Source organism: Panthera pardus, unplaced genomic scaffold, assembly GCF_024362965.1.
Source record: "Panthera pardus isolate Hobbes unplaced genomic scaffold, ASM2436296v1 HiC_scaffold_8, whole genome shotgun sequence".
NCBI lineage: Eukaryota > Metazoa > Chordata > Mammalia > Carnivora > Felidae > Panthera > Panthera pardus.
This window is the reverse complement of record NW_026527013.1, coordinates 63,049,138-63,075,428: the sequence shown is the minus strand read 5'-3', so window position 1 is coordinate 63,075,428 and position 26,291 is coordinate 63,049,138. Positions and strand designations below refer to the sequence as shown.

Sequence of the window (26,291 nt, the reverse complement as noted above, 5' to 3'; positions counted from 1 at the left end):
AAGCCTTGGGCCATGATTTAAATAATTATACTAATAAATTAGGCCCTTTTTAAAAAAATACAATGTACCATATAATTCTGCTACTCATAAGATAAAGAATTTATTTGAAGATACTCACTATGTTCTAAAGGTGGATGTCTATCACTCCTGTCAGGCATTATCTGGGCCCCTGTAGACCCTGTCTCTGCGAGGTCTGGGGCCAGACGGGCCTCCCGCGTCTGGCCCGTCCCTACCCAACAGGCACGCACACGTGGTGCGTGGAGAGAGGCGTGACCACTTACACGCAGACACACGTACGTGCACACATAGGGACAGCCCGGCCTGAGGCCCCTCGAGGAGCCTGCGTGGCCCTGTGTGCTGTGCTCCCTCCACCCGGACCTCCTGTGCTGGGGGGGGGCCGCGGTCTGACACGGGGGGAACACCTGCACCGCACACATGCTCCAGGAGGTTGGTGGGGGGGGTCTCTCTACCTTGGCCTGCCGAGGCCCCTGAGTCCCACAGGACAGAAACCCATCGAATCAGGCCCATGGCGGCAAACCCTGACCACCCATACCGCCTAAGGAACTGCGTTCCTCAGGGCATGTGTTGGCGAGTGCTGGTCAGCAAAGGAGCCTGGGGAAGGAATTCGGGGGGCCACGGGGCTGCAGGCCTGAGAGATTGGGTGGGGTTTCACTTATGGGGCCCAGCAGACTGCAGGGAGCAAGGCTAAGGGCATGGATGCAGTGTCCCCTGGAGCACCCGAGGCCGTGTGAGAATGCAGAATGTCCTCAGCCACTGGGGGCGGAGCCCCAAGGTGAAGAGAACACTCAGGGGGCGTCCCTCCTGCAGAGAGAGTGGCCAGAGTGCCGTCCTGGCTCTGTCCTGAGCTGTGTGACCTGGAGGAATCGCACACCCTCTCAGTGAGCTCAATGTGTTTGCCTCCTGGGATCTGGCCCATGTGGGTGGAGCTGGGTGAGGGCTCGGCCACCCTGGAGGTGCTCAGTCACGTTGGCCGTGACACAGACACCCTCTTAACGTGGCTGAACAAGACCACAGAAGCACCCAGTCCTTTCCCTAAAACCTCCAACCTGGTCTGCACGTCACAGATTCGTCCACATCTCCTGGGTCAACTTTAGAGACGTCTTTGTTAACTGGAATGAGGAACTTTGTCTTCAGGCTGAGTGCGAAGTCTGTGGCCAAGTGTCCGGGCTGTCCTACTCCTGGGACCTCTTCCTGGTCAACGCAACAGAAGGGACTAGTGTGGAAGGTGAGATCACTGCCCCTTCGTGTGTTAAGCGGGGCAGGACGCGGGGATTCACAGATCTCTAACGGCGTGCAGACTCTGCCTCGTCTGGGCTGGCGTCCCTGGTCCTGCCTGTCGCTGACCGTGTCCCCCAGCCCCTCTCCTTTATGCCCTTGGGGATGCCTTGCCCCCGTCCCTCCCAGGTCCCGCCGTCCTTGGGGCCAGGTCTCGCCCCAGCTCTGCTCCCCGTGCCCAGAGGGGCTTCTCCAAGACCTGGCTCTCTTGGGTGGGGAAGGTGGGTCCAGGCGCTGCCAGGATGGTGGTGAGGGTACGTGGGATCCCGGGAGAACACGCCCACTCTGGGGTGGGAGGTGGCCTGCGGGTGCCGTGGCCGCTGGGTTTGAACCACGAGGGACATGGGTTCCCACCAGTGGTGTCCGTGATCAGAGAGATGGTGGCGAATGGCAAACAGAAGGGCTTTTATTTCTGAGCTGCGCGCGGCTATTCCTATGACAGAAGCTTGTGCCAAGCCCTCAGAGACCCACACTTAACTTCTTTTGGATCCGTTTGGTGGGGCCGCACACAGCTTCCCTACACAGAGCTCGGAGCCCGGCTGCCCTCACAGCTGGAGGGACACGGAGACTCGGGCAATGTGCACTTCTTCACAGCGGAGCCGTTCCCACACCCCGAGATAGTTGAGTGTTTCTGAGGCAAAGCCCGTGGGGAACGCACTAGAGGAACCTGGAGAACAGACCCCGGTAGTTGATCTTGCAGCAGAGCCGGGGATTATCCCTTGTCTTTGTTGTCACAGAATCTTGCTGTGTCACGGCAGCACTTAAAAGCTGGCCACCGTGACACGTCGTCTTTTACGTCTTCAGAAATGTTTCTTTGTTTGGCGTTCGTCCTTTCTCGTAAATTATCCTAGCACTTGTTAGAACTGTGACCCGAGACGCTGACAGGTGAGCGAGGGTCGGGAGAGAGTCCACGTGGCCGCGTTGTCTCAAACATGCGTGGACGACCCGTGCCAGGCGGGGTCCCGAGGGGGACACGTGGACAAATTGGTGGCCTGCTTCCATGCGTCTGCTTCTCAGGAGCCGGACTGCCTGCCTCCGGTGAAAACCAGCCTCCGCGAATTTTCTCATACGTGTCCTTTTCAGATTTGCATCGGGTCTGTTACAACAGCACGTAAACCTTGAACCGCATAGCTTTTCTGCTCCAGATTTCTGACACTGTCCTGTGTTTGTTCAAGTTCCCTTTTGTAGGACGGTGGGGCTGCTGGGCTCTGCCGGACTGGGGGCCGTTTCCAGGCCACCAGAGTCCAGTCCACCGTCCACGGAGCCGAGCTGGCCGGAGTGCCACACCACGGGAGCGCCGTTCTCACAGGAGCCGTTGCCACAGACCCGGGGCCAGCCCGGCCTTTCAGCCGTGGGGAAACCCTCCTCAGGGCCCACGGTCAGCCGACACTGGGTTCCCACCACGGGTGACACTGCAGCCCCGGGAGTGACTCCCCAGGACCAGGGCTCTCCAGGACCCAGCTCCCCTGGAGGAAGTTCGCCCTCCCAGGGCCTGTCCCCTTCCCCCTCTGGTAAGTGCCACAGTCCCCTCGTATTCAGGGCCGGGCCCAGACTCCACTGTCTCCTCCATTGTGGTGGTGACACGGTGACACCCGCAAGGACAGGATGTGGACTCTAGAAACACACTGGGGCGGCCCACGTGCTGCGTCAGGAGGGTGGGTATTAATTTCAGGAGAGTCTTATGGCTTTAAATGACACGTTACGGTTTTCTCCTCTCGTGTAGATTTTGAAGCCTATTACGGCAATATCCAAGAAGCAGAGCTGTCCAGAGGGAGACAGCCCGCTGACTGTGAGTCCGTGCTTCTCCCTCTTTCTGGGGCTCCTTGGGTCCCTGTGTCCCCGCCTCGGGTCCCTGTGTCCCCTCGGGTCTAACCTCTGAAATCGAGAATTGCCCCCCGCCCCATGGCATCACGACCACCAAGAGCTCCCAGAGACGAAGGAAAAAGCCCAGATTCCTCTGCATGGCACCATCTCCCCCAAATCCTTATTTCCAGCTCACCTACTTCTCTTCGGGCTCCCTGTGCTTCCAAAAGCCCCAGGCCCGTGGGGGGTACCTCCCCTGTCCCACACCTCAGTCCCCAGAGCGTCATCTGCCAAAAACACCTCCCTTTGCACCTTCCCCACTTGTCATCTTGGAGCGCTTCCTCCTTTCCGGTCAGCCTCCGTTCCCTTCCTCCGGGACAGTCCCACCTTTTACCTTGTATCACCCCCGCTCCTGTGACAGCCCAGCAGAGTCCTCACTGCGCCTGAAGCAGGTGCGCAAGGTGCTCGCGGCTGTCTCCTTGTGTGTCCTGCTCTAGTCTAGCTCTTCAGGGAAGCTTCCCTGGCAAGTGCAAACCCGTGTGCCAGATGATCACAGTGCCTGGCACACTGGCACACAGTGAATATGTTCTCAGATGGAGAGATGCACGGTCACTGGAGGATTGGTCGTCTGTGGGCAGGACGGCCGGACGGTCATTGGAGGATGTGTCTGTGGTCAGGACGTCCAGACGATCAGGGGATGACGTGACTGTGGGCAGGACGGCCGGACGGTCAGGGGACGACGTGTCTGTGTCCCACCACCCCAGGCACCTGGACACGCGGAAGCCCTTGATCTTTCTTTTCCTCCATCCCTGCCGCCTGCCCTCATTCATCGTGTGACACAGCTGGAGACCTCTCAGGGCCACAGCATAGCCCCCCTCCCCCCACCAGTCCTCAATGTCTTCCCGCCACATGCTGGGCCTCCCACCAGAGCGCCCTGGCACTTTCTGCCTCATTTCCCTGCCTTTCCCTTTGTCACCCCCTCCAGCCACATCTCCAACGTTTACTCGGTCCCTGTCTGTGCCTTGCCCACCCGGGCCCTCTCGGACCATGGCCTGGCAGCTCTAAGACAGCCCCTTCTCGGAGGGGCCCCTCTCATTCCTCTGACTCCTCCCTCCCATTCCTCCCTCCCAGGCCCTGCATTGTCTCGTTGCCTCCGAGCCTTACAGTACTGAGGGGGGCAGGGGAGCAGGGGGGCAGGGTCCTCCTGCGCCCTGACCTGCCCGGGCAGGTCCAGGAGGCAGGGCCCCTGTCGCTCTGGTTAGCGGCTCTGCCCCAGCCCAGCACCCGGCCTGGTGCGCAGAGGGTCTGTTGAACGCGAGAGGCGGGTGGAAGGGACGGAACGTGCCATCGCAGCACGAACCCACATCATTCAGGAGGACGCACAGCAGAACGGGTACTGATGAAGGCCGTCAGACTGTCATTATGGCCTGTCCCTTACTGTGTCGGCTTGTCTTCCCAGGGCCCAACCCCAGCCTCCCAGGATCAGATCCGAGTTCCAGTGCCGACAGGGGCCGTGGTGACGGGGACAACCTGCTGGGCCCCTTGCCCCCCACCGCTGCTGCCGGGTCCCCTCTCATGGTTGACTGGCCCAAGTCCCCGGTGGGCCGCACACTCTTCCATGGCTACACCGCCTCCGGTACGGCGCATGTCTACACAAATGGGAATTGGCAGCTGGTCCAGAAGGGTTTGCTCGCCAGCCCGTTTCTTCTGCCACATTTGCTTTCCACACAGAAGTACTTGGGGTCATTGAGCCTTTTCTCCTTGTATGTGTCCCTCTGGGGACGGCAGACAGGGCCCCATTTACGGGCAGACTTGGCCTCTGTAGCCCCAGGAGCCCTGTCTGCACATGGAACAACCTGTGCCAGGCAGAGGCCACGACCTCCACGGGGAGGACGATCACCCCACGGAGTGGGCATGGTGGCCCCGCTCCGTGACGCACTGGCTCCACTCGGTGCTGGCTTGAGACCTCTTGTGGGGAAGCCTGGGGCCACGTCTACCCCACTGTCGTCACACGGCTGCCTCCTCCCCTCTCCCCCCGCCCCCCCACCATGGTTCCCTGTGGAGACCGCCAGCCTGTATTTTGGGTCCCTCCCGCCTTCAGAGTCAGCCCCTGCCCCCCAGGGAAGGCACCCAGTCCCCAGGGGACAGCGGTCACACCCAGGTTTCAGAAATGGTTTACAGGGTTCCTGCAAGATATAAAAATCACTTTGAAATATCTTCTTTTTTAAATACTTATTTATTTATTTATTTATTTATTTATTTATTTATTTATTTATTTATTTATTTTGGAGAGACAGGACAGGGGAGGGACAGAGAGAGAGTGCAGGGGAGGGGCAGAGAGAGGAGGGCAGCAGAGACATGGGACTCCATCTCACAAACTGAGAACGAATGACCTGAGTGGAAATCAGGAGTCGGACACTTAACCAACGGAGCCCCCAGGCTCCCCTGCTTTGAAATTTTTTCATCACCCCTCACGGACAGACTGAATGTGCAAACTAGCCGGCTTGGAGACTGGACCTAATGCTACCGGTGCAGAGTGAGCTCTCACCAGCGTCGTCTCTCTCTCGGAGCCTAGTGTGACCCTGGGCCCACCCCCAGCACCCCACTCAGGGTCACTGCTGTCGGGCAGGGGATGCCAGAGGAGAGATTTCAGCTCCGTAAAGAGGGCGGGTGACGAACATCTGGGGGCATTGCAGGGAGGAGCCTGCTGTACCCCTGCCTATGGAGGTGCAGGGCGTCTGCCCGCTCCCCTGTCTTCAGAGCTTTCCCGTGATGGCTTCCATGTGCCCCTTCTCTGCAGGTATCACGGGACAGACTGTGACAATCAAGCCATTCGCACTGAGCCCTGGGAAGACCTACGTCCTGCAAGCCTCTGTGGGTATGTTACGCTGTCAGCTGGACCCGGTCGGGGGGATGATGAGGGGTTTCATTACATTCATGTTTTTTCTGGAAATTTCAGCCACTTCAGAGTCTCCCGAGCTCTTGTCCCGGGTGTCCTGACCCTCCCTCCATCCCCACAGTCACTCACTGCTCATTGTTGCCTCCTTGTGTGTTTCTGATCCTTAAGGGATCAGGTGGGTGTTTAGGTCACAGTAAAGGCTGAGGTGTTTGCCTTAAAAACACACACACACACGCATACAGAAAACTACATATGTATTTATTTTATTTTGTCCAAGACAAGTGCATTAGCTGGTTCTTTCCCTACAAATTGGTCGATAACTCCTCCACATATTTAAAACCCAACGAGGTAGCACTTCTGTTGTTCTGTGGACACCGTTTGTTGAATACATGACATGTTTACCCCGCGTCCTGTTCCGTGTCCCTTCTGGCCTTCCCGTGACTCAATCTGACATCTGACTTTGGGGTCATTTTTGGACATTCTGCCCCATTTCTAGAGAGTTGTTGTGGGTTTTTTTTTTTGAAATTTATTTATTTTGAGAGAGAGAGAGAGAGCACACGCAAATGGGGGAGGAGCAGAGGGAGAGGGGGAAAGAGGATCCCAAGCAGGCCCAGCACTGTCAGCATAGAGCCCAATGTGGGGCTCGAACTCACAAGCTGGAAGTTCACAACCTGTGAGATCCCAACCTGAGCAGAGATCAAGAGTCCGAGGCTCAACTGACTGAGCCTCCCAGGCGCCCCCTAGAGGTCTTTAGTTCCATAGAAGAAGCACAGAGGTTCTGATGGTTTACACGTACGGATGGGTTTGGGTCGGTGCCCACACTTTTGGGCTCGTGGACACCCTGGTGCGTTTCCAGTGTTGTATTCTGCATTGGCTTCCTTTCTCCCGGGCGTGCAGCACGAGGCTGACTTCCCTGGGAGACCCCTTGGTAGGGCCGGCAGGGTCCCTGGGCTTCATTCTCGTTCCCCCTGTCTCTGTTGACATCGTTGCAAAGGTCGTCCCGCCCCTTCCATGGGCGTTCAGAGACTAAACCCCAGGTGCCTGTGTTTGGTACGAGAGAGGCATTTCCCTGTGTTTTCCCAAATACCACAGAGCCAACCATTGGCTAGCCCTCCCTCCCTTTGCTGCTGACATTTGTCCAAATGATGAGCCTTAGGGCCATTTTCACAGGTGGGTCACACTCCTTCTGGGGGGAAGAGACTCTGCCTCTGTGTGAGAGGCCCGGCTCATCCCGGCTCACCTCGCTGTGCCGCCCCGGCAGCCACGCTGGCCCCTGGGCTCCCGCCCACACCAGGCCAGGCCGTGGCCCCCAGCTGACTTCCACGGTCCATGTGACCCTGGAGCAGGATGGTAAACGAGGTTATCTCCAGTGCGGCACCTGCTGTTAGGATGATGGTTTATACATCTCATTCTTAGATGTTGTACCTCAAGAAAAAGACATCAGAAGTGGAAAAACAAAACAAAATCGCGTCATGGGAACAAACTTGGAACGATTAATGATTAATCATCAGTCATGGTAGCAAATGGGAAATAAAATGTTTGATGCTTGGGGAACCATGGTTGTGCATATCGGACTATGTGTGTTTCCCTAGGGAGTTTGAACTCTGTATTTAGATATGAATGCAGTTGACAGAAGCCATAAAAAATGGCATTGGTGCTAAATTCAAGTGAGCCACACGTAACTGTTTGTGGATGAGACTTTGAGAGGACCCGGGTAGGGGGGGCGAGGCTGCGGTGAGGGGGAGCCCCGTCCCCTTTAGTGTCTGTGCTCAAGACTTTGATTTCCATCTGCATGATCTGTGTGTGCCTCCCGACGCCCGGGCCTGGGTGTGGCTGCCTGCACTTTGAGTGCCTGTGGACGTGTCACATGACAGGTGCCACGTGCAGGGTCCCCCCCTCCCGCGCATGTCGCAGTCCCCCGCCACCGGGTCCCCCCACTCGGGATCTGACTCAATCCGAATCTCTAGCAAGTTCCTGGGCGACGCCGATGCCGCTGTCTGGGGATCACACGGTGGCAGCCACACAGTGTCCCACTGGGACCGGGCATTTGTGCAACTGTAGTTCTCTGTCACGCTCTCCTCCACAGCCTCCAAGCACGGCTTCCTGGGGCGAGCTCAGCTTTATGTGACGCTCAGGCCAGCTCCGTGGGCCGTGACCTGTCAAGTGCAGCCACATCGTGGCCTCGAGGCACACACCGTCTTCAGCATCTTCTGCATGTCAGGGAGACCGGTACGCGCGGCTGCCCCGAGTGTGTCCCAGAGGCAGAGGTGGCTCTCCGGGGAGATGCTGTGGGACGTTAACCCTGGGGTCTGGGGGCGGGAGTGCCGTGGCTGTGCCTTCCACCCGCTCAGGGAGACACCACCCGTTCCTTCCCCCACCCTGCCCCTTCCCTCAGAACCCACCGCCTGTGTCCCTGGAGGGTCGGATCCTGGCCTCCCTTGGGGCCCAGGCAAATGCCCCGGGTTGTTTTTTTTAGTTAAGTTTTTATATCAGTTCCAGTGTGGTCAACATGCAAAGTTAGTTTCAGGTGTACCATATATTGATTCAACATTTTTTTTTAAGTTTATTTATTTTGGGAGAGAGAGAGAATAAGCGGAGGAGGGGCAGAGAGAGAGGGAGAGAGAATCTCAAGCAGGCTCTGCAGTGTCAGCACAGAGCCCGATGCGGGGCTCCAACCCATGAACCGTGAGATCACGACCTGAGCCGAAATCAAGAGTTAGACGCTTAACCGACTGAACCACCCAGGTGCCCCTGATTCAACATCTCTCTACAATACCCAATGCTCATCACAAATGCATCCTTAACCCTCATCCTTCCCCCACTCTCCTCTGGTGACCATCATTGTGTTCTCTGTAGTTAAGAGTCTGTTTCTTGCTTTGCCTCGCTCTCTCTCTCTCTCTCTCTCTCTCTCTCTCTCTCTGTTTGTCCAAATGCCCTGTTCTGACACCAAGAACAAATTGCCCGAGCCCCCCCATCTCCTGTCTGCTGTGTCCCCTTCAGCCCGAGGAGGCCCAGACCACACGTGCCTCTGTGACTTTTGGGAGACCCCAGGCCAGGAGAGCACACGACCCTGAGTGACAGGCGCAGCCAGTATGTGGGGTCCTCTCAGCTCTGGGAGAGGGATCCCGCAGGTGGGAGGTCACCCCATGCACGTGTCTGCATTCGGGGGGACACGAAGTTAGTATCTGCCCCCAGCCTGTGTATAAACAGTGCCCTCGGGTGGAGTGAAGGAGGCAGGGGTATGTACTTCCTGGGGACGTGATTCAGTGTGTTCACTTATACACTGTTTTTTGTTCTCCGTGGAACGGATCCTAGGACTTCCATTACAAATTCAGTTACCAGATAGGAAACGGGTCCAGACACACTTTGTACCGCGGGACAGACACCCAGTACTACTTTGCGCTGCCTGCGGGCGAGCCCTTGGATGACTATAAAGGTAAGTCAGTCAGGCCGTGGGTGTGGGTTGCTGGCTGTGTTTGCTTATGGTCCTAAACCTTCCCCCTGGCTTCCCCAAACTACAAAATGTTAAAACTATGCGTCTAGAAAATAAGTTCTTGGGACACCTGGGTGGCTCAGTCGGTTGAGCGCCCAACTTCGGCTCAGGTCATGATCTCAAGTTTCATGGGTTTGAGCCCCGTGTCGGGCTCTGTGCTGACAGCTCGGAGCCTGGAGCCTGCTTCGGATTCTGTGTCTCCCTCTCTCTCTGCTCCTCCCCTGCTCGTGCTCTGTCTCTGTCTTTGTCTCAAAAATATATAAATGTTAAAAAAATTTTTTTTAATTTAGAAAATAAGTTCTTATTTATTCATCTGGAAAAGTGTCATGCTTTTTAGATGAGGTGGATTACCTACTTTCTAGTGCAGAGACATTAGCGATACTATAAATAAATCTCTTTTAAAATTACAGCTGAGATATAGTGTAAATGCTGAAGTGCCAGGGAACATCTTGTGAGTATGGATTAAACCTTTCAGACCAAGCCGCCCCTTGTTTACTGACGAAACATGCGGTCTCTGGTGAATCATGCGTTGGTTGTAGACAGAACCCAATCGGGGGGCTCCCGCCGCAAAGAAAACACGGGGGTAAGGGAATGTAGAGTTGAGTATGTGTTGTTCCCAGAGCAAAAAGAGCTCCACGGTGCTGGCAGCTTCCCCGACCCCTGTGCTGGCAGGCTGCCCCATTCTCAGCCCGCCCCAGTGGCCTCCCTCCACTGCGCGTGTTAGATACCCCACCACTGAGGAAAGCGGCCCCATCTGCAGGACTGTGCCCGTTACGTCAATCTCGGAGGCCGACAGGGTGTTTTTTAGCCTTCTGGATGATTCTGACGTGCAGGCAAGTTTGAGAGTCAAGGAAACACGCCCATCTAGAAGTTTCTTTGACCTGGCCACCTGAGAGTATTTCAGCCTGACGTCTGCAACTGGTTCATCCACCTGGTTTGCTTAAACCTCCTCTCTCCCCGAACCCCAGCCAGAAAGCTTTCTAGTTCGGGAAAGCCTCCCTGACCCCCAGTTAGACACACGTGCACATTCGTAGGTGGGTGACACTGAGCAAAGGCCTTCTGAGCTGGACACCGATCCGCTCGGATGGGCATGTCTGCCGTGTGTCCTGATGAGCACGGTGATGGCTGCAGGTGGTTTCAGGGTCTGCCTCACTTCTTCCAGAATGAAACCACATGCACCTTCTGTCTCCTGGAAAGTTTCCTCCAAACAGATGCTCACCCGGCAGGCTCCCCTGCTTCCTGGTGTTGGGCACGAAGCCCTGTGCTTTGATTCAGACCGGGCAGTGCCTCTCTCCAGACTCCTGCCCACAGGGCCATGTGGGACCCCGTCCACAGGGGTGTGCAGACCACAGGGCCATGCACATGCCCACCTAGGACGTCAAGGCAGGGCCTCAGCTCCGTGTTGGATGGATTTTTGTTTTGTTTTTTTAATGTTTATTTATTTTTGAAAGACAGAGCATGAGCAGGGGAGGGGAGGGGCAGAGAGAAACGGACACACAGGATCCGAAGCAGGCTCCAGGCTCTGAGCCGTCAGCACAGAGCCTGACACAGGACTCAAACCCACGAACTGCGAGATCATGACCTGAGCCGAAGTCCGATGCTCAACCGACTGAGCCCCCCAGGTGCCCCCATGTGGGATGAATTTGTAGACCATATTTCAGGCCACAGTCACTGAGCAATGTCAGGGTGAGTGACGTCACCCAGGTCATTCCAAAGACCCCACAGGAGTTACAGTTGCCGACACGGGGATGATCTGTTCCTTCGAGGACCTGACTTGAAGATTCCTAAGAGGGGGAACGCAGGCAAACTGAATACAGTGCAGCAGACCCTTAATCCCAGCCCATCCCATCTCTGGACTGAAGGTTCCACAGCTGCAGGGGTCGGGGTGAGGTCCACCTGAACTCTGCCGGCTCCCGCTGCCTTGCCTGCATCCCCTGCTTCAGCAGGAGGGCCATGTCACCTGCAGTGGGGTCCCTGTAGTTCTTGTTAAACTGGCTCTCTTGCAGCTGACATGGGGCCTCCCTGTATCCACGGGCTCAGAGTCCTAGGACAGGGGGGAACCCAGAATTCGCTTGTAGGGGTGATGGGGCGGCCAAGGGTCCAGGGACCACAACCCTCAAAATTAAGTCCCAAATCCTGGGCCCCGTGTTTTGGGTTGAGATGCTTTTATGAAAGCCCATGGCATGCCTCTGTTCTGCTGTTTTGCGTGACTCCTGTGGCCAGCCCCGTGGCTTTCATGTTGAGTGTCATCCACACCCCAGACCCTAGGCCTGCACCACAGGACAGAGTTTCTGACGCCCCAGAAAAGGCATTTCTGACCACGCTCCCGTGACTTCACGCAGACTTCCTTTGCCTTTCTCCAGACTTTCCGTGTCTCTGTACATGACTTAGGAGCGGCTTAAAATGTTACCCCAACACCTGATCCTCCATTGCGGACTGTGGCTTTCATCCTCTGGGCTTCCCACAGCTCCAGCTTCCCCCTGGCCCAGTGCTCCCAGGTGGGACTGGTCCCGTTTGCCGGTGGCCTTGAGCTGCCGGCTCCCAGGGCCTGCAGGTCAGACAAGTGAGTGCCGAGGGCGTGAGAGTGAGCAAACCGCCTCCTGGCTCCTGCGGCCCCATGGCTGTCGCTTCTGCTGCCTCTCGTGACTGCACCCGTGTCCCCAGCTCTCTGGTGCTTAGTGTCCCATACCGCTGTGGGGCATTTTACCTTGGAACGCCAGACCTCCCCCCTAGGATGGGGCAGCCACACTCAGCGTTCACGCCTCGCTCTGTTGTGATGCACGGTGTCATCACCGTTCTGGTGATGGCTGGCAGTAGACAGTATGGGTCCTGAGGTGTTGGTATCCTCTGTTACATTCCCTTCCAGTCATGCTGTCCACCGAGATCACAGATGGCTCGGGCTCCCGAGTACAGCCGTGTGCCGTGGCGGTGACTGTGCTGCCGCGTCTCCACGAGAGTCTCTGCCTGGACGAGGACATGTGAGTAAGCGGCACAGAGACCCCGGCGCATGCCTGCGTTTCCTCGGGGCCGGGTCTCCCCTGGTCGGCCACGGTTGGAGTAAACGGTGGCTCCTGGGGTCCCATCTTGTCAGGATGAGCAAAAGAAATTATCGTACTGAGACATCATCTGTGTGCCACTCATTCACCCATATACAGAACACAGTCCCGGGGTGCCTGGGGGGCTCAGTGGGTTTAGCATCGGACTCTTGATTCCAGCTCAGGTCATGATCTCATGATTCGTGAGATCGATCCCAGCATCGGGCTCTGCACTGACAGCACAGAGCCTGCTTAGGATTCTCTCTCTCTCTCTCTCTCTCTCTCTCTCTCTCTCTCTCTCTGCCCCCCCCTTAAATTATATAAACAAACCTTTAAAAAAAAAAAAAGAAACATGAAAGTGTTTAATTTTGATGAAGTTCAACATCCTAATTTTTCTCTTTTATCGCTTGTGCCTTTGGTATATCTGTAGGATTTACTCCAGTGTTTTTCTTCCAGGAGATTTCTAGTTTTCTCTCGTACCCTGAGCTCTCTGATCCTCTTTGAGCTAACTTGTGTATGTGGTGTGAGGTAAGGCTCCAGGTTCACTTTTGCACACAGGGATGTCTAGTCCTTCTAGTGCTGTGTGTTGAAAAGGTCAGTCTTACTCATTAAATTGTCTTAGTCCTTTTGTCAAAAATCAATTGACTGTAAATGCTATGGATCTCAGTTAATGCTCCGTTCATCTCTATGTCTGATTTCATGGCACTGCCACAGTGTCTTAACCATTGTAGCTTTGCAGTGAATTTTGAAATCGGGAAGCATGAATCAACTAACTTTGTTCTTTTTCCACATTTTTTTGGTTATCCTGGATCTCCTGGTTATTGTTAATCTCTGCAAAAAGCCACCTGGAATTTTTATAGGGATTGCATTGAGTCATTTTGAATATCATTGTTTTGAGAATATGAAGTCTTCTGATGTATGAGCAGAGTTTTCCCTTTACTTAGATTTTCATTTCTTTCAGCAACATTGTATAGTTTCCAGTGTATAGGTATTGAATGTTTTTGTCAAATTTAGTTACAAGAATTTCATTCTTTTTCATGCTATTGTAAATCAAGTTGTTTTCTTGTTCTCTTATTTTAGATTTTAATTGCTAGTGTATAGAGATACAATTGTATCCCACAGCCTTGCTAAACTCGTGTGTCTGTTCTAACAGTTTTTGAACCCATTCTTTGGGTTTTTCCACATAAAAGAGCATGCTATCTGCGAATAGAGTTTTCCTCCTTTCCAATCTGGATAATTTCTTACTTCTGGCTTAACTGCATTGGCTAGACTCTTCCAGTTCAGTGATGAGTAGAAGTGGCAAGTGTCGAAATCCCGGTCTTGCTTCCGATCGTGGCGGGGAAACATTCCCGAACATTTAGCGTGACCTTAGCTGTAGGTTCCCTGGAGTTGTGTTTTTTTTTCAGGTCCAAGAAGTTCCTTTGTATTCCTAGATTTGGGGTATTTTTTTTTCATGACAGGGTGTTGGATTTTGTCTGTGTTTTGCTAGATCCATCGAGAGGATTAAGTGGGTTTTGTCCATCCATCTGTTACCATGGTATATTACCTTGACTGATTCCCATACTCGAGTTACTCTTGCGCCCCGGGCACAGACCCCTCTTAGACATGGTGCGAAGTCCGGCATAAGGACATACCATCCGGTCAGAGTGTGCACAGCGCTGTGATTGTGGGTGCTGTCTTCCAGCTCCACTGTGAGGATGTGTGCAGACCTTCAGCCTGCTGTAGCCACACTGCCGTCTGCGTCCAGCCCCGCACCGTACCCCCTCGTTTGCCACGATGCATCTCTGTCATTCTGTTTGCCAGAGATCAAGGTTTTGTGCAATTCTGATGTGCTGCCTCACTGGGTCTCTTTAGTTTCTCTTGCACAGACCATCTCTCCTCTGAGCCATTCTCTGTCTGCCCCGACCTCCTCACCTGCCCAAGAAGATTTCTATCACAAGTACCCCTGTCTCGGTAGGCAGGCCAAAGAGGTTCCCAGCATGTCGGAGCAATCCTGATAACTCCCCAATTTCCTTCAGATATAATTCCAGCCTGAAGCACCTGTCCACCCTCCAGCTGATGGGCAGTTACGCAGAAATCAGGAACTACATCACCATGATCGCCAGGATCCTGAGTCGCTGGGCTGTGGAGGACAGAAGTCCTCTGTGCGGCCAGTGGTCACGAATACAGGATGCGCTGATTTCTTCCGCATGCAGACTGCCTTCCACAGATCAGGTACCATCAGGGGCAGGGCGCGCTCGGTACCTGTGCGTGGGCATCGGGTAGCAGGGCCTGACTCACCAGCAAGCGGCCTTACTAAAGCAGTCAAGAAAGAGGACCAGGAGGGTGTGGCTTGGCCACGAGGCTGTGGCCTCTGTCACGTGTGCTCATTCTTCCACAAACAAATGCTGTCGGTTCACAAGAGAGGCCGTGCAAGGTGGTTACCACTGCAGGTCACTGTGATGTGACCCATCTGACTCTGTCTTGTCAGTGACATGCCGGAGTTATGTGTATGATTATGTGCAGCTTCTAAGGAAATGGGCATGTGTTCAAATGTCACTGCCCTTGGTCACTGCCCGTCTGCACCTGCTGTCCCTGATTGCCACTAGAGAACGCTGGCATCTTAGAACATGTGTCATTGTAGTGTTGATCCTTCCTGAACTGGTGCTTTTCCTTCCTCCAGGACTCTCTCCCCCTTGTCCCAAGTTTCCCTGAGCTCTGCCCTCCCTCTCCTTCCCCTCCGGTCACACTCCAGGTGGGCTGCGGGAGGCAGACACCCTGCTCCCCCTGGGAAACTCAGGTCAAGGGGACCCTGGGTCCCTCCACGGTCCCTCGCCTCAGAGCCCCGGAATCCGCTCCGGCTGCAGGAAGGAGCACACGGTGAACCGTTTGACTTTAAATTGCATAAGTAACCTTCCCTTTTGCCTCCTTCTTGTGCTTGCTTGTTTCTCCGGGTCAGGAGGAAATGCTTGATTCTGTTCTCCTGTTCAGGGACCTCCTGCGCTTCCCTCACAAGGTGAGTGCTGTTTCTTGCCAAGTATATTTTCCTGCTTTTGTGCCTAACTGGGAGGATCTCCGTCCGTTCTCGAAGAACATACAGTATAGGGTTTGACCCTTGAATTAGAAACGGGACTTCTCTCGCAAATTCACCTGAATAGCACGGCGCATCCCAGAGCACGGGGCAGGAAGGTCTCCCTAATACAGAAGTTTGAAGACCCAAAGTAGAGACGCATTACGACGGTGTCGTCCGTACTACACATACTTCTGGTTAAGGGGGTCGCTCTCTGCTAGTAATCTGGGTGCTGGGTTCTCCAGTCCACGCCTTCTTTCTCCTCGCATCTCTGGCCCCACTGCCCCCATTCCCCAATGTTCTCACTGCCTGCTCGCTGGGAGGGGAGAGGAGACCCCACCGAGGTCGTCTTCACCAGCCCTCAGAGCGAGCTGCAGCCCAGCCTGTCTTCCAGGGCCCCCCCTTGCCCTGGCAGGGATGCCCCACAGCCAGGAGGGCTCACCCCCTACTTGTGCTCAGTCCCATCCGGGCCGCCTCATCGCTCCCTTGTGGCAGTGTGACTGCTGCCCCCTGGCATCGTGCGGGCCCCTGTGTGGTTACAGGTGGTGGCCCCTCTTCAGAGCAGAACCTGCAGAAGGCGGGCTCAGCCCGCCATGACTCACACACAGGTAAGCTGTCGGGATCTGGCTGCCTGCCCCACCTCACCACAGAGCCTGCTCCTGACCCAGTACCTGCAGACTCCTGTGCTGCCTGGTCTGCCCCGCAAGGGACCCCTCTGGGCATAGCCTCTTTGCCTGTGACCACTGTGGGCGCCTCCCTTCTCCATTGCCTGGCGGGTGCACAAGGATCTCATCACGGCCTTTTCGATTAAAGGCAAGTGATGTTGCTGAACTGATGGTCTTCACCCCTGTCCTGCCCAGGAACTCCTCTATGTAACCCCTGACTCTGCTCCCTGCCCCTCCGTCTGTGCTCCCTGCATCTCCAACTGCTCCTTGCCCCTCCAACTGCTCCCTGCCCCTCCAGCTGTGCTCCCTGCCCCTCCAACTGTGCTCCATGCACCTCCAGCTGTGCTCCCTGCGCCACCAGCTGTGCTCCCTGCCCCTCCATCTATGCTCCCTGCATCTCCAGCTGTGCTCCCACCCCTCCAGCTCTGCTCCCTGCCCCTCCAACTGCTCTCTGCCCCTCCAGCTGTGCTCCCTGTGCCTCCAGGTGTGCTCCTGCCCTTGCAACTGCTTCCTGCCCCTCCAACTGTGCTCCTGCCCCTCCAGCTGTGCTCCTGCCCCTCTAGCTGTACTCTTGCCCCTCCAGCTTTGCTTTCTGACTCTCCAGCTGTGGTCCCTGCCTCTCCCAGTGTGCTCCCTGCCTCTCCCACTGTGCTCCCTCCCTCTCCCACTTTGCTCCTGCCCTCCAACTGCTCCCTGCCCCTCCAGCTATGCTCCCTGCCCCTCCAGCTATCCTCCCTGCCCCTCCAGCTGTGCTCCTGCCCCTCCAACTGCTCCCTGCCCCTCCAGTTATGCTCTCTGCCCCTCCAGCTATCCTCCCTGCCCCTCCAGCTATGCTTCTGCCCCTCCAGCTGTGCTCCCAGCTGTGCTCCCTGCCTCTCCCGCTGTGCTCCTGCCCCTCCAACGCTCCCTGCCCGTCCAACTGCTCCCTGCCCCTCCGACTGCTCCCTGCTCCTCCAACTGTTCTCCCTGCCCCTCCAGCCGTGCTCCCTGCCCCTCCAGCTGTGCTCCCTGCACCTCCAGTTGTGCTCCTGCCCTTCCAACTGTTCTCCTTGCTTCTGTTGTGCTCCCTGCCCCTCCAGGTGTGCTCCCTGCCCCTCTGGGTGTGCTCCTGCCCCTCCAGCTGTGCTCCCTGTGCCTCCAGTTGTGCTCCTGCCCCTCCAAATGTGCTCCCTGCCCCTCTAGCTGTGCTCCTCCCCCTCCATCTGTGCTCCCTACCTCTGCCGATGTGCTCCCTATCTCCCCTACTGTGCTCCCTGCTTCTCCAACTGTGCGCACTGCCTCCAGAACATTCCCTCATGAACACAAGCTCCTTTCACTCCTCTGCACCCATATAACCAGGGCTGTGACACCAGCCCAGCCCATGACACAGGTGTGGCAGGAACAAGGGACTGAGTGAGGACGTGGATGACTGTCACCTTGTTCCCTCCCTCCTGCCCAATCCACGTCCGCATCACCTTGAATTGCTCCCTGTCAGTGACCTGGGGAGGAAAGCTGGCCCCCAGCAGGGACACATCCCCACAACTGCCCAGAGCAGACCTCAGAGAAGACACTTTAGTCAGTGACGCTCTCTGCCTTTAAGGCATTGGTGGCTTCCTGGCACCTTGAGGACAGAGTCCGTTCTCCCGCATCTCACACCTGGGCTTCACTTGCTCTGTGTCCTCTGCACTTCCTCTCGCACCTTCCATGGCCACCCGCCATGTTCCTGTCACCAAATATTCCTTGCACCCCTGAACCTGTATGTTCTCCCTCAGCCTGGAACGTTTCTGCCCCTCTTCCCGGGGAAGATACCGTTTTCTCCCCCAAAGCTAGGTTCAGGTGGTGCGTTCTCGGTGGGCTCTCCAGGGCCCCTGCAGGCAGAGCTCACTCGTTCTGGACAAGTCTGTAAGTGACCGCGTTAGGGCACTTTAGCACCTCTGACTGGTGATCACTTTCTGCACGCCTGTCTTTGACCTCCAGGCGACTTAGCCTGCTAGGATCTCACACCGGCTTGGGACAAGTAGTGGACCATCCCTGGCATGTCAGCAGCCTGCCCCCGTCATGCGCGCATGCACAGGTGTCAGCGGGTGGGCTTCCCAGGGTGACGCGGGCACCCTGGGTCCTGTCAGCCCGTGCCCCCGAGGCTTCCCAGGCTGGAGAGAGGCAGAGAGAAGGGGCACCACTCATCAAGGATGTTGCCCATAAGTGCCATCCCGCACCCCATCACATCCCCCTGAGAGGACCCGTCACAGGGCTGCTCCTGGGCTCTGGGCACCTGGGAATGGAATTACTCCTCTGGGCCAGGGGGATGACTTGGTGGAAGCCGAAGACATCTACATAGGTCCCGCTCCCCTGTCTGCGCACCCCGGGGTCTGTCACGGTCCTGGCCTCAGTGTGGGCAGACCTTAGCAGGGTTGTCATTTGCAGAAACCATTTCCAATAGTTTTGATTAAAAAGTAGCCAGTGTTGGGGCACCTGGGGGCTCAGTCGGTTAAGCGTCTGACTCTTGGTTGCATCTCAGGTCATGATCTCGCAGTTCGTGAGTTTGAGCCCCGCGTCGGGCCCTGTGTTGACAATGCAGAGCCAGCTTGGGATTCTCTCTCTCTCTGCCCCTCCCCTGCTCATTCTCTCCCTCCCTCTCTGTCTGTCCCTCCCCAGCTCTTTCTCTCTCTCCCTCTCTCTCTCAAAATAAAATAAACTAGGGGTGCCTGGGTGGCTCAGTCGGTTGAGCGTCCGACTTCGGCTCAGGTCACGATCTCTCACTCCGTGAGTTCGAGCCCCACGTTGGGCTCTGGGCTGATGGCTCAGAGCCTGGAGCCTGCTTCCGATTCTGTGTCTCCCTCTCTCTCTGCCCCTCCCCCGTTCATGCTCTGTCTCTCTCTGTCTCAAAAATAAATAAAAAACGTTAAAAAAAAATAAATAAATAAATAAATAAATAAATAAATAAATAAATAAATAAATAAATAAAAAAAATAAAATAAAATAAAATAAAATAAAAAAATGGCCAGTGTGAAAAGTGGGCATAATGTGTTCTTTGAAGGCATTTGTTTTACTTGAAATAAGAACTTATTATTTCAATTCTGAGAAGTTACTTTGTGTGTGGTGCCTGTAATAGCAGTTTCAGTGTGTTTCCAGGCGAGTTTCATCTCATTGCTGGTGAAAGAGTTTGATGTCAGGAAGTGTTTCCAAGCCATGTTCTGGCTAAACAAGCATGGCTGTCAGAAAGTAGAATCTTATTTTCGTTTCATCGATACCCATTTACTTGGCAATTGCCGGGAGCTGCCAGGGCACAAAGGAGGGACACATTCAGTGCTGTCTTTGGGGCACCCATGACAGGTGCTAAATGCGGAAACAGACACGCTTCGGTAAATATGCCAGGTCCTGTAAGGAGGAGGGGCACAGGGAGCTCCAGAAACACGGGCAGTGATGCAGAGTACTTTGCCTGGTGGGCACTTGACGTTGGTTTTAAAAGATACATGGGAAAGAATCATGATTAATCCTGTCCGGTGCAGTAATGGTGTCGTGGGCACGTCTTCAGAAAGAGTTCTCATGTCAGCCGTACACACTGACGTGTTCGTGCATGGAAACAGTAGAAACCATGCAATTTGTTTTTAAATATCTTCTTAGAAACCAAAGGAGAGGGAGAAAATCTCTTGTCGATGAGTAATAATCACAGCTGGGTTATTCTGTTTTCGTGTATGTTTGAAAATGGTCCCTATTAGGAGTTTAGGAAAAAAGAGAGTAAAGTAGGATTTTGCCAGCAGACGCAGGGAAGGGACACTGCAGGGCAAGACGTTGATGCTTGGGGAACCATAAGAGGGTCGCTGGGTTCAGACCCAGCAGCGTCTTTGCATAACGGTTATTAGAGACCCTTATTTTCTCTGGTCGTTTCATGGGTCAGGAAACCGAAGACCAGAGAGGAAATTGGCACCTCTGAATTTGGCCAGTCTTCCACTAGGCAGAACCCAGGCTCAAACCCCACCATCTGGAGCTGTGGTGCTGCATTTGCTGTTTCCAGGAGTGATGGAGGAGACAGGTGCAGAGAGACTGGTTACGCCTTTGCTTCTCCCGCAGGTAAGCTTTACGAGTGCAGCTCTCATCCTGAAGTCCACCCAGGCGCTCCTGGCTCAGAGCCTGCTCTCGGGGAGGCCCGCGGTGGCCAAGGGCACGATGCTGGAGCTCATACTGCTGGTGTCTGCCATTTGGGAAGTGTCCGACCAGGAGACCCCGAGGAACGTGGGCTTCCTCCAAGAAGAGGGCATTAAGGTCATCTCGGCCCTCTTGTTGGTAAGTCAGACTTCATCTTCATTGGTAACAGCCATCCCCTCTCGTGGCTGCTTCTAGACACCGAGACCATAACTGGTTCCTGAAGTTCCGTGTGGCTTGTTCTAGGTGGTTGTGGGCGCCTTTGGAGATTTTTGGTTTGAATTTCGAGTGTTTCGTGTGAACGCTGTAACGTTCACGATGAAACTTTGCTTCCTTTCCATCCTTCCGTGTTTTGGTAGAGTCCCTTTTGGGGTGTCTGGAGCGGTGCCTGACTTAGAGACGGCATTTCTGAGCACACTTTCTGCTTCTTGAGGAGCAAAGTGAAGTAATACAAATGATTTCTAATGTGTGTTAATGTGAAAAGCAGCCCTCTGATACATAACTACCTCCCTCCTGTCCAGACCTACTGGTTTAACCGATACTTGGGAAATCAGAAATACACAGATGCTCCCCTCATAGCAACTGATTAGCAATTACGCATTTAGAAACACGAGCTGCTCACCTCACACCCACCCTGCACTAAACCCCAAGGCACGCACTCCCGTCTACACAGCAAGACCACGCAGTATTGAGGTTCCTTCTGGATGGGCTGAGAAACCGGAAGGATAGCGGTTGTCGCAAAACAAATAGAAGGATAGCGGTTGTCGCAAAGTGAATAAAATGTTCCAGGCACAGGGCCCAAAACCAAAGAAAACAGGTTGTGTGCTACTGGTATTTGGTGTTTACATCCCCGTATCACCAGCTAGTCCAAACTACCTTGAGATGAGCTACCTTTTCATGACTTTGTCTCCCCCCTGCTTCTGGATTCGAGACCGCGTACTCATTTGTGCTGTGAGCGTTTGACTCTCTGCTGTTCCAGGACAGTCTCTCTGCAGCCAAGGAGCGTCAGCTCTGTGTCAGTGCTGGGCAGATGGAGTTCTGCACGCTTCTTCATCACGACCGTCAGGGCGCCGTGCAGAGCCTGGGCCCCGTGCGCGTGCATTTACCCGGCGGCCTGGCCGGACAGAGGCCTGCGGCGGCGGGGATGCAAAGCCCGTGTTACATTAGCCAGCTCATGCTCTTCAAGAAGAACCCATATCCGGGGCGACGAGCTCCCGGCCAGGTACCATGCGGCGGGTGACCCATCCCTTCCAGTGAGCACCTCCGCCGTGCAGTGGTTACGCTTTGATGATGAAGAGAGGGGTCAGCGTGGCACGTTTCGCTCAGGTCCAAGAGCGGGGCCGCTTACAATGTGCGGTTGGCTCTAGTTTTCTCGGAAGAAGCTTTTAGCAAAACTAGGTCTCCCTGGGATCCCGGGACCTGGGCCCACTCAGTATTGCCTAAGGGGCCGTTTTACCTGATTTCTGCAAATCAGAGGAAGAATGTAACTCCGTGAGACTTGAGACGGGGCTGCCTTGGGCCCACTAGCCTGTACCTCTTGTCTTCCACACTTACCTCACTGGCCCCTCCAGGCTGAACCAGCAAGCGTGGCCGCTGGGTTCTTGGGGGATTCGGCAGAAGAGGGGACCAGAGTCAGAGCAGGGTGTGAGAATGGGGAGGTCGGGGAAGGTGGGGCCAGCTCTTGGCGATTCTGGGAGCCCCTGCTTCACCTCCTGCGCCCGGAAACCACCTACAGAACCCCATTGTCGCAGGAGCTGGGAGGGCAGAGTAGGCGTCCTCCGTGTGTTCCACACCCCCCACTTGGCTCAGGTACCTGGTAAATGTCTGACGACTGAATGACGTACAGCTTATCTTGGTGAAAAATGCTCATCTGAGAAAACATCGGCCTGTTGTTATTTTCTTAGGGAAATAGAAATGGCTAGTCAGCATATGAAAATCATTCTTTTTTTTTTTTTCACATTTATTTATTTTTGAGAGAGACGGAGTGCAAGCTGGGGAGGGGCAGAGAGAGAGAGGGAGACACAGAGCCTGAAGCAGACTCTGGGCTCCGAGCTGTCAGCACAGAGCCCGACGCGGGGCTCGAACCCATGAACTGTAAGATCATGACCTGAGCCGAAGTCAGTCACTTAACCGACTGAGCCACCCAGGCGCCCCGAAAATCATTCAAATTAACAAACAGGAAATAGAAATCAAAATGATTTTTTTAACACGCAGCAGCACAGTTCTTTAGAGAGATTCACTTCTGGGGAGGCACGGCGAGCAGGCGTCCACGCTGCATGTTCTCTGAGCAGCTTCATGCGCTGGACCTGCTGCTACACTGAGCCTACAGAGGAAGGGGAAAAAGAGCTATTCAAAGCAAGATGTGCTGTTTTACTTATTTATTCAAAACAACATTATGTGTGATCACCTAAATAAAATGTATCTAAATGTTCGACAGAGGGATCCAGCTCACTGGTGATTTAAATGAATTATTATCCATGCATCGCCAGTTGAAATTACATGAGTCGGGGGCTTTTAGTGACTTTGGAAGATTCTGTGCAAACAGTGAGGAGAATGCTTTGCGTGCCCAGTATGTGTCTGGGGCACAGAGACGGGTCGGGACGCAGCACCCCAGACAGGTTCTCTGAGCCACAGTGCCACAGGCCAGCTATCCGTGTCTCTTCTGTACGCCTTTCTGTACCTTCCTGATTGTCTACGATCTGCCGCTGTTCTTCTGGTGTGAGCTGTTAAAGTGAAAGACAAAACTACTTTAGAGACTTTAGAAATTATTAATATAATAAGAGTAATCACAGTCCTGCCTTCCTAACCAGTAAAGGGAGCCGTGTTTCTCCACCCCGCCCCCTGCTGTCGGGTTCCCAGTACTGCCGCTCGGCTCCTAGGTGCTCCTGTCTCCGCAGATTGGCCCGCTTGTCACCCTGTCCCTGTTCACCTGCTCCGGCAGAAGGCCCATCAGCAGGCAGCGGCTGAGGGAGCCTGTGGTCGTGGAGTTCGGGGAGGAAGACGGCCTGGTGAGGGGGTCTTGCCCAAGCCACCTCGACTTCACATAGGCCGCGCGGCCTCATGTGCCTTGACTTTTCCCAAGGCAAATTTTGCTGACCTCGCTTTCCGTGTGGTGACAGGGTGAGAGGAGAAACAGGACGACCTTTGCGTTGCTTCGGGAGACAGTGAATTTTCATCGGTTCACCGGGCGTTCCGAAAGACCCCAGGAGTCTCTGCAGATAAGGATAGAATTCTCTAGGCCCGTTTCAAGAGCGTTCCCGGTCATGGTGCTGGTAAGGTGTGTTGTGGGGAGGCCACCAGGGTTTCTTTCCAGCCAGCGACAAAGTCCTTGCAAAAAGCTACGGAGTAAATTTACTTTTAATTCTTTTTTTATGAAGTTTATTTATCTTGAGAGAGAGAGAGAGAGTGGGGAAGGGGCAGAGAGAGGGGGGAGAGAGAGAATCCCAGGCAGGCTCTGCACTGTCAGCAAAGAGCCTGGCTTGGGGCTCGAACTCATGAACCTGGAGATCATGACCTGAGCCAAGATCTAGAGTCTGATGCTCAACAAATTGAGCCACCCAGGCGCCCCCAGGGAGTGAAATTCACTTTTAATGCAGTCCTGAGCTCATTGTCTAACAGAATTATGTGCCATATGTGAAATGGTCACCTGCTCACAGAATAAGCTTCCTGCTGAGTTTTTCCTGATTTTGGATTCCTACCTGCTCAGCTTATTAGCATAAGAAACGCCCAAATACCGGTGGCCTCATTAGGAATCCACTTCTCTCTCACCGTGTAGACCTGGGTCAGAATCCTCTTACTTTATTTTTATAAGAAGAAAAAATGCGTTCAAAGAGATGTATCTGAGGAGACTTGGTAAACGAATCCTGTCTGTCAGCAATGTTGAGTCGGTGAGGCCTCGGGAGGCCTGCCCTATGGATACATCACAAAGGAACACAGGTGAATGACTACCGGGAAGGTTTTTAGGAATGAATCCTGCATGAACAGAGCCAGCGGATGCCGCCGGCACTGAGAGCTCACGTCTGTCTGGGTGGGCCCGGGGATCTGCTGTATCATTTCTCCTCCCTGAGGGCCGCGTCCTTCAGCTGTCGGACAAAGCTTTCCTCTGTCTGTCCTGCTGCCCTGCCTAGGTGGGCACCTCAGCTAGGTGTGTCTTCCACAGGGTAACATCCACACCGCATACAGCACGGACTCAGTGTATGTCGGCTGACCCTCATCTGGTCACATGAGCTGACCCACTGAGTGGGAAGCATGGCTCTTTGCTTTAAAAAAAAAAAAAAAAACACGCTTATTTATTTTTGAGAGAGAGACAGAGTGTGAGCCCGAGAGGGGCAGAGAGAGAGGGAGACACAGAGTCTGAGGCAGGCTCCAGGCTCCGAGCTGTCCGACGCGGGGCTTGAACTCACGAACCATGAGATCATGACCTGAGCCGAAGTCAGACGCTTAACCGACTGAGCCACCCAGGCGCCCCAGAAGTTTTTATTTTTAATGCAGTGAAGGGAGGGAGGGCGTGTAGTTCTTACTGAGAGCCGGTGCTGCCGGGGGACACGCACAGTGGCCCCTTGGAGTCCCAGCCCATGTCCTTGTCCTTGTACAATGTCGTATGACAGAGGTCCTCAACAGGAAAAAAGCAAAACAAAACTCGACACTATTGCTTTGCTTTTCCTTCCTAGGTTCTCTGAGAAACCTACTCCTTCCGATTTTCTTGTGAAAAAGGTCTACGTCTGGGATGAGCCGATGGTACACATGTATGTCCCTGCCGCTTCTCTGAGAGGTCAGTGCACAGGATCTCACGAGCCTTAGTTGTCCGTGTGATGACAGCAGCTGTCGCAAGACACGCACAGACAGCAGGGACTTTCCTACTCCTGGTGGAAGTGTCATGCCGCGTGCAGAGGCGGCCCGTGTGCGTCCAGCCTGACCCCGGTGTGCAGCGGTGCCCTGGGCTGTGGTCGCCGACCCTGCCCATCTCCCCCTCCACAGCACCTTCCCGCGGCTTCCGGTTTCTGCAGCGCCTCCCTTCCTGGCCTCCGCTACCCTCTGTGGACCCTCCAAACTCCTCTTTGGTGGACCTTCCCCGACCCCTGGGATCTCTCTGCTGGCTGCTCCCCTGACACCTTGTGTTTGCCTCTCCTGTTTGCTGCTCTGCCTCCCAGCATCAGGGCCATGACTTGACGGCCTCCCTGCAGCCCCAGGACCTCCCCGGCCATCAGTGGGCAGGGCAGGGCAGGGCTGGTCTGGGCCGACCCTGTTTGCTTAGGCTCCTGAGTCTCTGTTGTTCCCGGAAGGCAAGAAACAGGCTGGCTGCTTCGGGGCGTCCACACTCCATAAGCACGTGGGCCCAACCAATTCCATGGGCTGTGGACCTTGCACAAGCATTGGCTTCCGGCGGGCGCACCTGTCGCCTCTGTTTTCACGTTTCTGTCGGATCCCTTTTCCTCTGAGAACCGGGCACTGTGAGCTCCTTGTTTCTTTTCAGCATGGACAACATGGTTAACCATCTTCAGATTCTCACTGGCAGTTTAAAACACTTTGCCTTTGATGTTTCTTTTTAATAGTTTTTGTTTGTTTGTTTGTTTAGTTTATTTATTTTGAGAGGGAGAGAGCCAGTGGGGGAGGGGCAGAGAGAGAGAGAGAATCGCAAGCAGGTTCCGTGCTGTCAGCACAGAGCCTGACGGAGGGCTCAAACCCACGGATCGTGAGATCGTGACCCGAGCCGAAGTCAAGAGTCAGATGCTTCACCGACTGAGCCACCCAGGTGCCCCTCCATAGTTTTTTATTGTAAGAAATTTCAAACCGACAGAAACCTAGGGAAAAAAAGAAAAAAGGTTGCAATTTATATGTCATTTCAGCATTATTTCACACGTTTAAAGATCACTACCTCCTTTTTTGGTGACCTATTCATATATGCCCATTTCCCTCTCAAGTTTATTTT

The 26,291-nt window shown here is 54.6% G+C and overlaps 1 protein-coding gene across 1 annotated transcript in view; it reads left to right on the top strand.

Annotated features, from left to right (window-relative positions):
- PKD1L1 (polycystin 1 like 1, transient receptor potential channel interacting) overlaps positions 1–26,291 on the top strand; it is a 124,819-nt gene that overhangs the window by 48,489 nt on the left and 50,039 nt on the right. The window contains 15 exon segments of the mRNA XM_053896689.1: positions 1,086–1,246; positions 2,472–2,807; positions 3,020–3,085; positions 4,559–4,735; positions 5,900–5,977; positions 8,085–8,227; positions 9,314–9,434; positions 12,358–12,469; positions 14,545–14,740; positions 15,465–15,521; positions 20,291–20,503; positions 21,342–21,584; positions 23,260–23,370; positions 23,482–23,639; positions 25,033–25,133. Of these exon segments, the coding sequence (XP_053752664.1) occupies positions 1,086–1,246; positions 2,472–2,807; positions 3,020–3,085; positions 4,559–4,735; positions 5,900–5,977; positions 8,085–8,227; positions 9,314–9,434; positions 12,358–12,469; positions 14,545–14,740; positions 15,465–15,521; positions 20,291–20,503; positions 21,342–21,584; positions 23,260–23,370; positions 23,482–23,639; positions 25,033–25,133 (2,273 nt within the window).